At 42.3% G+C, this 17,974-nt stretch overlaps 1 protein-coding gene across 1 annotated transcript in view; it reads left to right on the forward strand.

Annotated features, from left to right (window-relative positions):
- Nucleotides 1-17,974, forward strand: part of ERMP1 (endoplasmic reticulum metallopeptidase 1) — a 54,537-nt gene that overhangs the window by 18,842 nt on the left and 17,721 nt on the right. The window contains exons 6-10 of the mRNA XM_055124098.1: nt 3,576-3,668; nt 8,761-8,973; nt 9,772-9,992; nt 13,122-13,296; nt 13,614-13,804. Coding sequence (XP_054980073.1) covers nt 3,576-3,668; nt 8,761-8,973; nt 9,772-9,992; nt 13,122-13,296; nt 13,614-13,804 — 893 coding nt within the window. The remainder of the gene's footprint in view (nt 1-3,575; nt 3,669-8,760; nt 8,974-9,771; nt 9,993-13,121; nt 13,297-13,613; nt 13,805-17,974) is intronic.

The raw sequence follows: 17,974 nt of genomic DNA on the forward strand, positions 1-17,974 counted from the left end.
TGCCTAGTTTGTAAGTGTTTGCAAGAGAAACACAGTGCATAGGGGCGGGGCGGGGCACATTGGGAGAACTTGTATGTTTAGTTCCGCCTGAAGTCAGCAAGTCCACATCAAAACTTGGCTTAATCTACAGATTCTTGTCTGAAACCTCAGTGAACAAATCTTTCACAGTAGGGTACAAAAGGAAAGCACCCAGGTAGATGGGAGAGAGAGGAAGGCCCTCACAGAGATAGAAACCGCTTCACTATCAACAAGATGCGGTGTGGCTGAGATCGCTTAGGTGTGGAACTTGACTCTGAGGAGGAGGCGGCATTTCGCCAAACACTGGGCACCCCAGTTTGATGGGCCTATCCATAAAACTGGAACTGGAGGCAAGAGAAGCTATAGAGTAAAATGGTCCGAGTCACTGGCAGATGCCATCTTGGTAAATTCTCAACCTTGCTGAAGGCAGGCAGTGCTGAGGGGCAGACACCTATGAAAGCAAATAAATCAAGTAAGTCGAAGGAATCTAGAATTTCCCTGAGAAGAGCTCCACCCACCTCTGGAAAGTAGCTGACCTAGATGTGGTGGAGACACAGTGTCCTAGCAGGCAAGCAGGCTGTGACAGCCAGTCCACCTCAGACTTCACGCAAACATGCCACAGGCCTGCTTTTGGGCCTTCCAAAGCTAAAGCGGTTGAGAAGGAAGCCCTAGGTCTGCTCTGTTCCCTGCTGGCATGTCCAGCCAAACCATCCCTGCCAGCCTCCGGGGTGCCGCTCTGTTACCACCTATGACTCCAGAAGGTCTGGATGACTGAGGCAGCCTCGTGTCAGCTGGGATCCAGTGACGTTAAGTCCCCAGATGCTGCTCGGGCTCTCTTGATCATAACTCCTGAGTCCCCTTGGACATTTGCAGGCTCAACACCTGGCTGCTGTCCAAGCTTATTCAAACTCCAAGCCAGAGAGGGGATAAGACATGCTTGACCTTGGTGCTACAGCTGCCGCCAGGTACTTGGCATCACAGATTTCCACATCACTTGCCCAGACCTTGCTTGAACTTGGAGCCAGACGCATGTGACTGTGAGGTCCCTGGTTGCTTCCCCGCCCCACATGAACACAGGCCTCCAACCCCTAAGCCTTTGTGGAGCATCAGGAATGGTTTGGAGATGGAGGAACTCACCTCCAGCAGCAGATGGAGACAGCGGCCTGGGAAGAAACCCTTCAGTGGAGCTATATGTCAGCTACCTGAAGCCCTCAGAGCAGCAGCAGCTCCTTGAAAGGAGATGATCAGTGGAAGAGAATTTCAAGCAAGTCAGACACTATGATCAAAATTTGAGAAAAACCTGGACAGCAATCATAGCGCTAAAAGACACACAAGCTGAATCAAAATCAAAACCAAAAAATAGAAGAGCTCAGAAGCAGAATGGATAAGCTGAAAATCAGTGAGTTCAAAGATAACGTTATAGAAACCATTGAAAAAGACCAGCAAAAGATGAAATTAAAAATAAAGAGGATAACATATGAGGTATCAGGGACAGTTTCTTTTTTTTATTCTTTATTTAAAACACTTTATTTACTTATATATTTGCCAAATGCTTAAAAAAAATTTTATTAGTGAATCACCATGGGGGTACTGTTACACACTTAAAAACTTGCTTGCGTTTCAGTCATACAATGATCGAGTACCCATCCCTCCCCCAGTGCCCATTCTCCACCACCAATGGTCCCTGCATCCCGCTCACCACCCCTCAGGGACAGTTTCGATTTAAACAGTGATATATAAATGTTGGGAACAATATTTATATTAGAGGGATTCTGGAGGAATGAGAAAAAAATAGGACAGAATCCGTATTTGAAAAAATAACAGGTAAGAACTTTCCCAAGCTGAGAGAGGAGTTGGACATCCAGACTGGAAATCTCAAAAAACTCCAAACAAAACCCAAATAGATACGCACTAAAGACACGTTAGTTAAAATGGTAAAAACCAAAGATGCAGAGAGTATCTTAAAAAGTAGAAGAAAAGTTGTGTGTAAGGGAACCTGCATAGGACTCACGGCAGGTATTTCCATGGAAACTCCAGATGGAGTAGTATGACGCATACAACGCAATGAATGGAAACGACTGTCCAGTCAGAACATGCTGCCCAGCGAGGATGTGATTCAGACTTGGAGGAGGAAGTAAGAGCTTTTCAGACAAATGAGGGTTAAAGAACAAACATCACTACTGAATCAATCCTCTTAGACATATTTCTATAAAAGGAAAAAAAAGCATACTTGAAAAAGGAAAGAGACCCCCAAAAATATGAAATGTGGGAGAGAAGTTTCAAGTTTATTGATTCTTCTTATCCCCATTCTGTTTTTTTATTCCTAAAATTTGTATTTGCTTCCTGTAAAACTGATCTTATTTCTGTGTTAAAAAACATTTTTGGATTCTTCAGTTTACATGTTTTATTTTGGGTAAGTTTTGGTAATTAGTAGTTTTTGAAGAATATGTGTATTTCATTCAGGGTTTTGAATTCTGTTTCTAGTGATTTCTTTTGATTCATCTGATATTAGGAGGTGTCTATAATATGATCTTCAGTTTTTGCCTCATCTCTTTTTAGACCTTAGGCATAAAAACTTTAATTCCATTGATTGTTTTCTATTTTTGTTTGAGTTTTGACGATTTCTTGCCCCTAAATTTTCTCTTTGTTTTGTGCTTAAATTTGGCTTGTTTTATTCTTCTTTTTCCATGTTCTTGAAAGGAAAACTTAGATTATTGATTTTTGAAAGTTGATTTTTTTTTTTTTTTTGGCTTTTTGGGTCACACCCGGCGATGCACAAGGGTCACTCCTGGCTCTGCACTCAGGAATTACCACTGGCAGTGCTCAGGGGACCATATGGGTTGGCCTTGTGCAAGGCAAACGCCCTACCCGCTGTACTATCATTTCAGCCCCATTTTTTAAAAACTTTTATTTATTTATTTATTTATTGCTTTTTTTGGGGGGGGGTCACCCCCGGCAATGCACAGGGGTTACTCCTAGCTCTACACTTAGGAATTACTCCTGGCAGTGCTCAGGGGACCATACGATGTGCTGGGAATCGAACCTGGGTCGGCTGTGTGCAAGGTAAACGCCCTACCTTCTGTGCTATCGCTCCAGCCCCTTAACTTCTATTTTTAATAGCATTTAAAACTATGAATTTTTCTTAGAAACTTCAAAATATTTCAGATATTTTTTGATGATTCTTGGGAAACTTTTCCTTTTATTCCATTTCCATTAACTAGAAGTATATTGTTTAATTTCTAAGTATTTGGAAAACATAATACTATTTGTCAGTGATCTACTTTTTTATAGCTTTATGTGTTTGGAGAATGCTTTTTTGTATGAATTATGTTTTTTAAAATAAAGCAAAGGTAAAAAAGTGGCACATGAGCAGTTTAACTTAGGAAAAAAAGACTTTGACAAAGACCAGCATTATTGTTTGTATGTGACTTACCAATCATGGCATTTCTTTGACATTTTGTCATTTGGGAATTGAACTTATTAAACAAAGAAGCTGATAGCATGGTTGATCTGTGAAGCAAAATGACCTTGACTTTTTTTTTTCCTGTATATCTTAGGAATAGACTTGGCTTTTATTGAGAATGGATACATTTATCATACCAAGTATGACACAGCGGACAGAATTCTAACAGATTCCATTCAGAGAGCAGGTTGGTATTCTAATTTTGACTTAATACACTGCAGGATAATCTTTGGCATGACCAATACATATATATACATATTATGTGCCTTGTGCACTGGGGAGATAGTACGTTCTGTGAATAAGCGGGACCTTGAATTCAAGAGATGAAGGCTTGATGGGGCCAGGGATGGCTCAGAAGGTTGGAATGCATCTTTGCATTTGTTGAGGCCCAGGGTTGATCACTGGCATCACATGGTCCCCTGGACACTACCAAGAGTGACCCCTGAGCACTAAGCTGGGAGTAGTTCCTGAGCACCACCAAATGTTGCCCCTAACCCAAAAACAGACACATTTATTTTATTTATTTATTTTAAATTTTTAATTAGTGAATCACCGTGAGGTACCGTTACAGATTTACAACTTTTCGTGCTTATGTTTCAGTCATATACTGCTCGAGTACCCATCCCTCCACCAGTGCCCATTCTCCACTAACTGCCTCCTAACTGCCTCTGTGGCAGGGCATTCCCTTTTATTCTCTCTCTCCTTTTGGGTGTTGTGTTTTGTAACAGAGGTATTGAGTGGCCATCGAAAAACAGACACATTTAAAGAGAGAGAGAGATGAGGGCTAGAATTTTAGCCTTGATACCTAATTTAGTGATTAAAGGCATAAGAGTTTTCATTGTGAAGAATTGGAAAGAGGGGCTGGAGTGATAGTAAAGTGGTACAGTGGGTAAGGCTCTTGCCTTGCACGCAGCTGACCTCAGTTCAATCTCCAGCATCCTATATGGTCCCCTGAACACTGCCAGGCATTGTTCTTGAGAACAGAGCCAGGAGTAACTCCTGAGCATAGCCAGGTGTGGTCCTCTCACCTCCCCCCACCCCCCACCCCCCCAAAAAAAAATCCCATATGGTTCATTGACCACCACCAGGAATAATTGCTGAGAACCGAGCCAGGAGTAAACCCTGAGCCAGGTGTAGCCACAAACAAAACAGAGAGTTGACCCCGCATTGTGTAGGACTGAGGAGCAGTGAGAGCATGGCACAAGTGGGAGTTCTGTGTAGAAGTGGCACCATCACATGACTCGGGCTGCTTGCCCAGGGTAGAAAATGGTTATACTGATCCAAGGATGAGCAGTTAGGAGAGGTTTGAACAAGTTCTAGGACAGGTGCCAGAAGGACAGAGGGACCACGGAGTTGAGATGTTAAATTTGGTCTCGTGGAGGAGAGAGGACAGTCCCAGTGAGGGTTGCACTCAGTGTGTTGGTGTATTTGTGTGTGTAGTAGGGGCTAAAGGTTAGATTGAAAGGCTATAATCTAAATGGAAATTGTATTTTCAGATATGGAGAGAGATGAAATCAATTTGTGTAAATGAGGTAGAGCAAGTTGTAGGAGGTTTTAAAAATCAAGGGCTGGAGTGACAGTATAGCAGTAAAGTGCTTGAGTGTGGCGCATGTGGGTTCAGTTCCAAGCACCCAGTGCAGTCCTCTGAGCCCACCAGGAGAGGTCCTGAAGCACAGAGCCAGGAGTCAGCACTACCTGGTGTGAACCCCAATAAAATCAGCAAGAAGAGGGTGTGGGAGATGTGAGGGTGTAAGAATTGACCGAGGCTCGGTTCCTGGCCCCACATGGTCCCCGGAGCATCACCAGGTGCAGTTCTGGAGGCCCCTAGCACTGCTGGGGTGACCTTGGTATTGCTGGCACTGCGGGATCTGAACACCATTGACTCCTCGGACACTGGCGTTGAACTCTTGCCCTGTTGGCTGAGAATCACTGGTGGGTCCCCAGACCCTGTTAGTGAGGCCTCTAGTGAAGGTAGTGTTTTTCTGGGGTGGGGGGTGCGTGTGTGTTACATTTTCTTTTGGGGTTTGGGGGCCACACCTGGTGTTGTTAAGCTCCTCCTGACTCTGTGCTCAGGGAACCGGGCAGTGCTAGCGTCCCCTTGGCTTCCTCATGTAAGGCCTGTGCTCCTCCCACTGACTTGTCCCTGACCCTTCAGGGTGTTTTCTAAGTCCTGTTATTCCAGTATGGAGTGCAGCGGGTGTCTGCAGGGTGAGGGGCAGGAGGAGAGCCGGGAGTCGGGCTGGTACTGACTATAAGTGGAATGAAGAGGATCTTCACCCGAGGTTCCCAGACCTGTTTGTCATAAGGCCCTCTGAGTTCCTGCCTCCCTGGAAATTAACCTCCTCCCTCCTCTCCACCACCCCTCCTTTCTCCACTTTATTTAAACACCATGGTTTACAAAGTTGTTCACAATGATTTGCTATAGGCACTCATTGCAGCAGCAATCCCACCCCCATTATCATCTCCCCTCACCATTGTCTCCATTTCCCAACTGCCCCGAAAGCCTGCCCCCATAGCTGGCCGACAGTAACATCTCATATTGCTTGTTACCCCTGAGTGACTAATGGAATGATCAAAAAATGTTTCTGTAGAAGAAAAGTTGTGAAAGTTGTTGTATCTCCCCATGGGGACATTAAGTCCTTGTCTGAGGGTTGATAAGCTGTTGTTGTAAGTTAACTTCCTATATTAATGTTTTTGTCTAGGTTACATCCCATCATCTACTATTGGGATGTCAGTGTTGTAGACATCGGAAATGTGTCATGGCCTCAAATGAGGCCATGTGCTCCAGAAAATTCAGAATTGTTACTGGGTGGTCTGGCTGGAGTTAACTCTTTTACTGCGCGGTGGCTTTGGGGTATGGGAGTGGCTGCTGGGGCTTTGTCTGGGGCTAGCCTACCTCCCTTGGAGATCTCCCCCGGACGTCTCCACCAGGATGGATGTCTGAGAAGGTTTTGCCGCTAGGTGATCTCTTTCCAGGAAATCTGTCTTCTTGAAGGGAACACTTAAGGCTTTTCTCTCCTTGATCCCCCTCATCACTCCATGTCAGTGCCCCCAGCAGGCATTGTCACCCGCTTTGGGAAATACCAGACTGGTGTTGAGAAAGAAGGGAAACAAAAGGGGAGCGATGGGAAAGTCACTGTTCTGTGAATGAAGACCCAGACTTGATAAATTACGGGAGAAGGGATGAGTCAGAGGGGTGGGGGCAAAGTTTATAAAGTAGAAAGCCTAGAGAAAACCAAGTGACGGATTATAATAGGGACGTGGGCAGAGGGGAAGGGGACAGTGAACTCTGTCGGTTAAGGTGGAGGAGGCTGTTGGCCAGACAGGTGAGAACAGAGAGATACGAAGTCAGAGCTCTTGACAGAACAGGCAACATGGGCTTGGGAATTGAAAACATTGCAGCAGCCATGAAGAGTAAAGAGAATACAAAAGTTGTTTTTGAAAAGTGAAGCAAAGGTTGAGGACTAAACCTGAGTTTGGAGAAACATTTTAAGGCAGATGGAAAAACCAGTGAGGGAAATCTGGTACTGTCGTCTAACTAAAGTGAAAAGAAGAGAAAGTCAAGGACGCAGTGAATAGCCAGGAACACTGAGGGCCATTCAAAGGTTCTTGCTCTTCTGTTAAGGTTCAGACTCATTCATTCTTTGGCATTCTCAGACCTTGGATAGGGCGCTTAAGGTTTAAACTCATTTGTTGGCATTCTCAAATCTTGACTAGGTCAGTTTCTGCCTGATAACGGACTTTTCCCCACTCTCTCCCTCTTCAGGCCTTTTTTCTGTATCTGGGTCCTTTCTCTTCAGGGCCTTCATTTGCATATCTCTCTCAGTCTGTACAATTTCCCTCATTGAAACTAGGTCCTATTCATCCTTTAATCTACCATGATAGAGTAATTCCCAGGGGTCTCTGCTGCCCCCTCTTCCCTCTCTCTCTCTCTCTCCCTCCTCTCTCTCTCTCTCTCTCTCTCTCCTCTCTCTCTCTCTCTCTCTCTCTCTCTCTCTTGCTCTCTCTTTCTGTTTTAATTGAATCACTGTGAGATACAGTTACAAAGCTTTCATGTTTGAGTTTTGGTCATACAGTGATCAAACACCCATCCTTTCACCAGTGCACATATTTCACTACCAAAATCCGAGTATCTTCTCCCATCCCAACCCTTCCCCTGATTGTGTGGCAAACAATTTCCACAATACTCTCTGCTTTGATTACATTCAATATTCTGACACCAGTCCCACCATTATTATTTGGAATTTTCCTGCCACCACTCAAAACTGCTGAAAAGGCAATGCTAGACAGTTTATTTTGTATTGCGTGTTATGAATAGCGTAAGATGTCACGTGGCTGCAAGAGCAGCCACACACTCCTGGAGTTCTAAACTTTTAGATAATTAGGGTCTGGAGAGATCTCTGCAGCAAGCTGTTCATTTCCGAAATTTTTTTTGTGTGTTTCTGGGTCATGGCCATTAAGGAGCTTAAATAGTAGCTGGATGCAGTTCATGAATGTCATCTAAGGGTCCCATCAGGGTGAGGGGATGAGACCGGCCAGCTCATCCCCTATCCCATGAGGCCTGGTGTTTACCATTACTGCTCCTGCATACCTGGGCTACTCAGTGGTAAGATAGTGGCGGTGGTGGGACAGCACCTGCTCCTTTCTGGAGTAGCCCTCTGAAATCAGCCTGGTGCACAGTCCGGAGGCATCTCTGCAGCGAGTGCTTGGTTCTGAGATTCTGCTGTGTGTCTCTGGGTCATGGCCATTAAGGAGCTTAACTAGTAGCCGGATGCAGTTCGCAGTTTGTGGGCATCATCTCAGGGTCCCATTGGGGCAGGGAATGAGAAGGGCCGGCCCATCCCCTATCCCATGTGCCTCTCATTGTTAAACAGAGACATAACAGGTACTCTTTATTAGTTCTTAATATATACATAGAAACTTACTTAGTGTCTGTGAGCCTCATTGAGTGGGTTTTGTCTCTTGGCTCACCACTGAATTTTTGGGACCCAGAGCCGTGTTTGCTGCATGCAGCTTTTGTTCCAGTGGATGGGGACTAAAAAAGGGTCGGATTTTTTTAACAGCAAGGATAAAGTTGATTGGAGAATAATTCTAATGAAAAGAATACAGAGCAGTTGGCTGCGTGGAAAGGAATTAAAGTAAGGGGCATGGACATTATTTCATAAATTTAACAAGAAAAGGGAAAAAGAGTAGGATGGTAGAAGTCACAGTCTTTTTTTTTTTTTTAATTTAACCCAAACAGTGGTGGAATATTCAACTCGTATTATTTTTTCTTCAAGGTGACAACATTTTAGCAGTTCTTAAGTATCTTGCTACCTCTGATATAGTGGCTGCTTCCTCAGAGTATCAGCATGGAAATGTGGTCTTCTTTGACGTGCTTGGCCTTTTTGTTGTCGCCTACCCGTCTCGGATGGGCTCGATCATTAACTACATGGTGGTAATGGCTGTTGTTTTCTACCTGGGCAGAAAACTGTTGCAGCCCAAACGTAAGAGTAAGTACTTTTTTCTCAATCTGCAATTGTGACAAGAGCATAGAAAGTGCCTGAATATTTTTAAACTCAGTTTGCTTTGATTTTTTTTTTTTGCAGGAAGTTCAAAAATCGTAAAATAGCTTTTGATTGGAAGATACTTCTAAATGAGAATCAGATGATATGCATAGTTCACTTTCAGTCTTGGTGAAACAGGCAGTCGCTGATAGAAGTACCAGCTAGAAACTTTTGGAAAAATAGATTGTATAGATAGATTTTAATGAAAAGTCCCATTAAATAGTCCCATACTCTGACCAACAGTACACTTTCCGATGTCTTAATGAACTGCTTCTGAAAATTGGTCTGTTTGTATTTGAAATGTCACAGAATGTATGTTTTTAGGTGCTATTACTTCCTAAAATAATAGCAGCAATTTAAATAATTCTTTATCACAAGTTATTTTTCCCAGGCTTCTTTTAGTGAGATTTTATGTGGAATATTGCCTTCCATTATGCTGACATTGATACACAGACATCTCACAGGTGATGAATCCTTTTCCCTTGTTAGGAATTAATGTCATAACTATTCCTGGAAGATTGCCCTCTTTTGAGTTTTTTAGTACCCACATACTCTCAATAAATGTTAGATGTTATTTGATGTCGTCCCTTACCTAGTGTTTAATAAACTTTACCTCTTGAATATTTCAGTACTTTTTAGTTCTGGTAGTAAATTTTGTGTTTTAATGTTTGTCCATATCTACTGAGTGGGTACGAGACTGATTTTAATAAAGGTCACCTTCATTTTTTTTTCCCTCTTCATTAGCTGCTAACTATACAAAGGACTTCTTCTGTGGACTTGGCATCACCTTGATAAGCTGGTTTACTAGCCTGGTTACTGTTCTCATCATAGCAGTGTTCATCTCGCTCATTGGCCAGTCACTGTCATGGTATAACCACTTCTATGTCTCCGTATGTCTGTATGGAACGGCAGCTATAGCCAAAATAATACTTATACATACTCTTGCAAAAAGATTTTATTATGTGGTAAGTCTTAAAGCATGTTTATTAATTTATTGACTTATTTGCTACCTTCAAGGATTGAAGAAAAACTCAAATGGAATTTGTTGTTTTGTGTTTTATCTCTCAAAAATGGTTTGATAAAAATAACTCTCAGAATATGTTAATTTTCTGGATGATTTTTCAGTCTGAGGGTCTCCTTGCAGAGTTCAGATGATACTATAAGACTGAACAATGTTTGGGTGATGTTGACCGCAAGCTTTAGCATAGCTTTTTTTCTCTGCTGAATCTGCCGATTTTGGTAGCTTTGCTCTTGAACTTCCTGCCCTCTCTGGGATCAGTTTTTTTATGTTTGAATAGTTCTGATCTCCAGTGAACTCTGAGTTCTGGGTAGGGTTTGTTTTGTTTCTTGCTGTCATCCTTGTGCTTTGTCTGACAAAAGCACTAACATGGTTTTATTGCCTTAAGGAATGTAGCACTTCAAGTTTTCTGTTTGTCAAAAACTAATTACTAATTTTTAAAATTTTAGTCACTATAATCACAGCACTGTCTGCAGTAGTGTTTTGTGCCTGTAATATTCCAGCACCTCACCCTCCACCAGAGTGTCTGCTTCCCTTCAACATTGTCTCAGGCCTCCCATTACCCCCAGTCAGTCCTGTCTCCCCAACATGGTACGCTCAGTTCTGTAGACCAGCTCACAGATACTGTAATTTTGTGCCATTTGTCATTCCCTTACCTTGCTACTTTTTAATCCCACCTCTGAGAGGGATCATTGATACAGATTCTGATGGAATGTGTGTATGGCATGGAGATGAGCTAAATTGCTAAAGAAAGCAGAGAGGGAAGGTGGATTGAGTTGCAAAATTTATTTGTTCTGATTTTGAGAATACTGCCATATCTTATTGTTAACAGCTACAAGTGTATAGATTTTGGTGAAAATAAAAAATTGGGAAATAGGGATATAGGACTAAAAATAAATTATAGTGAAAGAGCCAAGATTTCTGGTTTCTAAGTGAGTTGAAGTGGGGAGAAGATCTTTCTGAGCTTCAATATTTTTAAGAAAATACATTTTAGGGTTAGGGATTAGAATAGAAACATATGAATATAACCACACATCTTGCCATAAAAATGTCTTTGGTATCAGAACCTTGGAGTCTGTTTTAGTTAATGTTTGGTGTGTTCTGAGGAGTCCTTCCACATTAGCAGGCCTTACTGAAGAAATGACTGGAATTAAGCCATATGTTTATGGTTGAGACTACATTTGTATCTTAGTGCCTTTAGTTTTCAAAAGATTAGATAGGGGCCACAGTTTCATATGATTATTTTTTGTGTCATGATATATAGTCAGGATGTTGTTTATTATACAAGGTGGCAGGGGAGAGAGACAGAAATTCTTGGTAAAAGTAATCCTGTTTACTTGGACTAGTTTCAGTGTCCACTCACAGATCTTTGGATTGAAACCACATGGAAAGAATAATGCATTTCATTTTCATTTCACAAATATTCTTTGAGTACGTAGAAGACTGAGTACCAAGAAAGACACATGAAAGCTGTCTCTTTGAGTAGCTCAGTTAATTGGGGAAGATGGATAAGCCACCTGATTATATTACATGGGAACAAAGTGAAATGGAGTAAAATGCACAAAATATTAGCAAAATACAGGGCTAGGAGAGATGAATTTTCCTTCTTTCGAAGAAGATGAATTTTCTCTCATCATAAGATTTTGTGAAGCTGGTATGTGCCATCTGAGCATGTATTTTTTGGTTTGTTTATTTGTTTTTTGTTTTTGTTTTTGCTTTTTGGGTCACGCCAGTGGTGCTCAGCAGTTACTCCTGGCTCTGCACTCAGGAATTACTCCTAGCAGTGCTCGGGGGACCATATGGGATGCCTAGGATCGAACCACATGTAAGGCAAACGTCCTACCCATTATATTAAAGCTCAAGCCCCTGAGCTGGGTTTTAAAGCACAAGTAGATATGTACCAGATAGAGAACAGTTTGATAAACAGTCAAGGATGAGGATGAACAAGATACGTTTGAGAGACCAGAGAGAGAGTATAGTCATTCGCCTTGCATGTAGCTGACCCCAGTTCGACCCTGGCACTGCATAGGGTCCTCTGAGCACCTCCAGGAGTGACCTTGAGCACAGAACCAGGAGGAAGTGCTGAGCACCAGTGGGTGTGTTTCTATCCCAAAAGGATTTCTTGGGATCAATAAGAAGTTGATAAGGTCATAGTCAATAAGTTAATAAGGGTCATAGTCAGTTAGAACTTCAGTGTGGTAAGCATAATAACTGGAAAAGTACACCAGGATAAAATTGGAATATGATCCTAAAATTAGTGGAGCCAGCATTAGTTTCCTGAGTAGGATAGTGAGGCAATCTGTGATTCTGTATAAAAACTCCAGCAGTAGTTACAGAATGGATTGGAAAAGTTGGAGTTGGCAGGGATCAACTCCAGATTTTGGTCGGTAGAGGGTGTGTATTTGATCTGTGTACAGTTCAGAAACCTAATGTAAAACATTTTTATTAATAGTTATCGTTGCTTCTTTTTAAAAGCTCTTGAGTCGGGGACTGAACAGATAGTGTAGAGGGTAAAGCACTTGCCTTGCATATGCTTGATTTGTAGCATCACATACAGTCTCTCAAGCATAACCAGGAATGATCCCTGAGCACAGAGCCAGGAGTAATCCCCGAGCACTGCTGGGTGAGACTCCCAAACAAAAAGAACAACAACAACAAAAAAGTCTTGTCTTGCAATTCCCCAGGCGTGCTGTGGGTGGTGCTATAGTCACTTGATCATTCACTCATTTTTTTCTCTGATTAACTTGACATTCTATGGAAGTTGTAAAACTGGGGAAGCTTCAAAAGGTCAATGTTTTTAGGAGCATCCTCTTATTTTGGATGATTTCCAAAGGCTCCGTTTTGCCCAGCAGAGCAAAAGCAGGGATTACCTGCACCAAATTCCCCTTTCCCCTGAGCTGCTGACTGCCTCACCACACCAGTGCAGGAAATTTTGCATCTAAAGTTTGAAGGGTAGACCTTGCTCAGAACAGCATGTAGCTCTTGTGCACAAAGGAAATGATGTTACAATAGAAGTTCTTTGTGAATGGTGAATGAGACTGCTTGTATGTTTTTCTTTCTTTTTTTTTTTTTCCAGAATGCCAGTGACCAGTATCTGGGAGAACTGTTTTTTGACATCTTGCTGTTTGTGCATTGTGGTTTCCTTGTAGCTTTCACTTACCGTGGACTATGCTCAGCATTTATTAACGCTGTCTGGGTGGCATTTCCATTGCTCACAAAGCTTTGCGTGCACAAGGACTTTAAGCAGCATGGTAGGGTACTTTCGGTTTTGTTACAAATAAGAAACTATCTTAAAATAGTAAGATGAGGATTTCAGGGCTCTTTCTCTGTTCTGTTCTCTTATATTGCATTCAGTTTTCCTATTTATGAACATATGCTAACACAGTTCTTACATTAAAAAAATTTATTATCAGTATTCTCGCTGAGTGAAAGGGTTTTCCCTCACTAAACATGTACCAAAAAATGCTAAGTCATATCTAACCTAATTTGTGGTAGGTGCTAAAGTATACCAGTACTGTGAAAGTCTTTCTCTGTAGGACTTAAGAGTTGTGTGTTTTCTCTTCCCTAGGTGCCCGAGGAAAATTCATTGCCTTTTATCTTTTGGGGATGTTTGTTCCTTATCTTTATGCATTGTACCTCATCTGGGCAGTGTTTGAGATGTTTACCCCTATCCTTGGAAGAAGCGGTTCGGAAATCCCACCTGATGTCGTCCTGGCTTCCATTTTAGCTGGCTGTACAATGATTCTCTCTTCTTATTTCGTAAGAAAAAAAATTTAGTTTTCAAATTTTCTTCTTTATTTCTTACATGAATATGCAATGCTTGACTGTATGAGAGTGTGAAATAGTGCTGATTCTGCGTTACTGAGAAATTCTTACGGGTCCATCTTTTGGGTTTGGTATGTAAGAACACATAGAATCGGGTTTCTTTTTATCCTTAGGTTCCCAGATTCTCTTTTCAAATATTTTTTCAAACTAGATGGGTATAAATTTGTGGAATGAACTTCACTGCTTGTTGGTGAAATTTTGAAATGATTTTCAGTAGTATGCTTTGAATTTACTAACTAGAGGAAAATCTTAATAAATACATGGTAGTTTTATTAGTGCCGTTAAAGCTAGTTAGAAAGACTTATTTTGATGAATCTTCCCATTGTCCCTCAGCTGTTTTACTATTCATATCCAGAGATCATTCACCGAGTCTGTCTCCTTGCGTGATGTATGCTCATACAACCAGTGACACCTTCATTTAACCAGTAATTAAAGAGTGTCACGCTGGGGGCTGGAGAGATAGCACAGCGGGTAGGGCGTTTGCCTTGCACGCGGCCGACCCGGGTTCAAATCCCAGCATCCCATATGGTCCCCTGAGCATGGCCAGGGGTAATTCCTGAGTGCAGAGCCAGGAGTAACCCCTGTGAATCGCCAGGTGTGACCCAAAAAGCAAAAAAAAAAGTGTCACGGGCCCGTTCAACCTCACTTTACAGTATTAGAGTTCTGCCTTCTTCTGGAGAATTTTGCCTTCGCTGTACATCTTTGCTTGTCTTCCTAGAAATGCTTTAGAAGGAAGAAAAGAGAAGTTGAAGAAATGACATCCCGATCTCCCTCCTCTCCTCCAGACAGAATTTTGCTTGTTGTGGACCCTGTGCTTCAGAACTTGGGTCTGGCCCCGTTAGAGGTGGCAGATCTCTATAGAGATCTCTTGACTAAGATTTTAAATGAAGTACTGATTGAATACTCCTGGGTGTACTCAGATTTGAGACTGGGGAACGAATAGAAAAGACACTTTGGTCTTTTTTTTTTTTTTTTTTAATTTTCATTTTTGGCTTTTTGGGTCACACCCGGCAATGCTCAGGGCTGACTCCTGGCTCTGCACTCAGGAATCACTCCTGGCGGTACTCGGGGGACCATATGGGATGCTGGGAATCGAACCCGGGTCGGCTGCGTGCAAGGCAAATGCCCTACCCGCTGTACTATCGATCCAGCCCCACACTTTGGTCTTTTTTATGGTTCTTTTCTCTGTGGAAATAGTAGATTTAAGGGGAAGGAAGGTATGGTTTGGGCCACACCTGGCAGTTCTCAGACCCTACTCCTGGCGCTGTTCTTAGAGGTCACATCTGGCATTGCATAGGGTGCCAGGGAGTCAAGGATGGAGGTATTCATCTGAGTGCCAGCAGGCATCTTTTTTTTTTTTTTTAAGTCAGGGTTAGGGGGGCAGGGGAGGCATTCCTAGCTATTTTAGGAATTAATCCTGGCTCTGCCTCTGGGATCACTCCATGGGACCTGGCTCTGTGCTCAGGGGACAATATGGGATACCAGGGCTTGAACCCCCATCGGCTGCGTGCAAGGCAAGCACCCTGCCCTCTTTATTGTCTCTCCACCACCCCAACTCCAGCAAGCATTTTAACCCCTGTGCTATTTCTCTGGGCCCTACAATAGTGAAATTTTTCATTCAGTACTTAACAATGTTCTGTAGTGAAACTAACCATGGGACAATGATGTAATTAAATAAGATAAGGTCTATGGTTTAACTGGTTATGGGCATTTCCTGAGTTTAGGGTTGAGACAGGAGTTCCATGTCAGCGTTATTCAGGCATGTCTCCTAAATAATCAGAGAAGGTTTGTGTATGTGACTACACATATATATTGATACAAAGTTTTATATAGTAGTCCTTATACACACACTCATTTGTGTTGAGTTGTATGAGTCCTAAAAATATTTAAAGCATTCTGGCATTTTACCTTTAAGGTAATTATTTAGTCCTTACTGCTGTCTGCAAGAATAGGTAGAAAATTCTAAAGTGCTCTGTGTTGTCTACAGAGATCCTACTTTTGCTTTTAATGTTAAACCTTTAAATCCTCTGTGCTTTTTTTTTTTTCCTTTTTGGGTCACACCCGGCGATGCTCAGGGGTTACTCCTAGCTCTGCACTCAGGAATTAATCCTGGCAGTGCTCGGGGACCATATGGGATGCTGGGAATTGAACCCGGGTCGGCTGTGTGCAAGGGAAACGCCTACCCACTATGCTATTGCTCCAGCTCCCCTCCTGTGCTTTTATAAGGACTAAAGGAATTAATGGTGTTCTCTCAACTGTAAATTAATTTCTAATCTGGAGTCAGATTATGTTACGAGCTGGAACTTCTCAGTATACTTAAATTATAGTCACTGAGTGAGAGCTACTGATGGCATAAAAGATGACCAAAAATGTGGGGCATTTGAATTTTGTTCCATATGGAAGGGGATATAATAAACCCTAAGAAATTCACTGTGGAAATTGAAAATGACCCCAATGGAAATTCAGGAGAAAGATGAACATGTATTATCCCTTTTGGAGTTTGCTAATATATTTAGAGGATGACACTTTATCCTGAAAGTACTCCTTGGAATACTTCCAATTATTTTTCAGTTTTTTTTTTTCTTTTTGGGTCACACCCAGCAGTGCACAGGAGTTACTTCTGGCTCTGCACTCAAGAATTATTCCTGGTGGTGCTGGGGGACCATATGGGACGCTGGGAATTGAACCTGGGTTGGCTGCGTACAAGGCAAACGCCCTACCCGATGTGCTATCGCTCCAGCCCCTATTTTTCAGTTTTAACTCTAATGTCAAGAAGCTCTCCTGGTGCAGTGCATTAATCTCTTCATCATTTTCTTATGTGTGTGTAACAGTGGTAAAGATAATGGCCCATTAGAGTCGACTGATGGAGAATTGAACCACATTGCATATTCAGAGAACATTTCTTTCAGTCCTTGGGGGCTTCTTAAGTATATTTGCTAAATGGCAATTAACTTTCTGTCAAGTAATAGGTTAAAAGGTTTTCTGGGATTATCCCTTGGGAATATCACAGTTATGTTGATTAAATGAGACACTGATGGGTAAGGAGGAGACTGAGCAGTCTTAGAGGCATTCGTCAGACACTGCATATTCGCTTCTCACACATCATTTTATTTTACACCCATTTCAGAACCTACAGTAATAGAAGAGGCAGCATTTGAGACTGAAGAAAGTGAAATTGGGACAGTGGACTGAACAAATTGTCATTTCAGTTTTCTTCCTTCTCTGCTTTGTGATTGCCATTTCATTTATGAGCATTTTTGAATATCTTCTAGAAGATGGGTGGAAGAGGCTGAAGATGTGGAAATGAGTGAATGTGGGGGAGCAGAGATAGAATACTGGGTAGGGCATTTGCCTTGCAGCCAACCCTGGTTCCATTCCCAGCACCCCATATGGCCCCCAGAGCCCACCAGGAATGATTTTTGAGTACCAAGCCAGGAGTAAGCCCTGAGCACTGCTGGTGTTCCCAGAATGCCTCCTCCCCTCTCCCCCTGCCAAGTTAAAAGAGGCTGGAGTGATAGCAGAGCGGGTAGGGCATTTGCCTTGCACGAGGCTGACCCGGATTCGATTCCCAGCATCCCATATGGTCCCCTGAGCACCGCCAGGAGTAATTCCTGAGTGCAGAGCCAGGAGTAACCCCTGAGCATTGCTGGGTGTGACCCAAAAAGGAGAAAGAAAAGGTAATGTAGATGTAGGAACTAGTTAACCGAGGTTTTAGGACCATGCTGGGAATTAGTTGGTTTGAGAATGGCAAGGTGCAGAGAATTACTTCAGGGTAGTTTTTTGACCTGAAAGATCATCTTCACTTAAATATAACATCCTTCCAGTGGAGATCCACTAGTCTAATGGGAAAAATAGTTGAAAAATGTTCTAAGGACCCACATTTTACATTTCATAATGTCAATTGTGTTTTGCTAAATCCACATACTACGCTGGATGGGGTATTATTGCACTGTAAATAAGTCCTTTACTTTTACGTGATAGAGTATATGGTAGGTTGTATTTGCTTCAGTCTTTATTTTTATCTGAAAACATATTTTTGCATTCATGTTCCTTAACTGTCCAGTTATGACCTTAGAGGATAGGTGATAAAGGAGAGAAGGCAAA

Source organism: Sorex araneus, chromosome 1 (assembly GCF_027595985.1).
Source record: "Sorex araneus isolate mSorAra2 chromosome 1, mSorAra2.pri, whole genome shotgun sequence".
Lineage (NCBI taxonomy): Eukaryota > Metazoa > Chordata > Mammalia > Eulipotyphla > Soricidae > Sorex > Sorex araneus.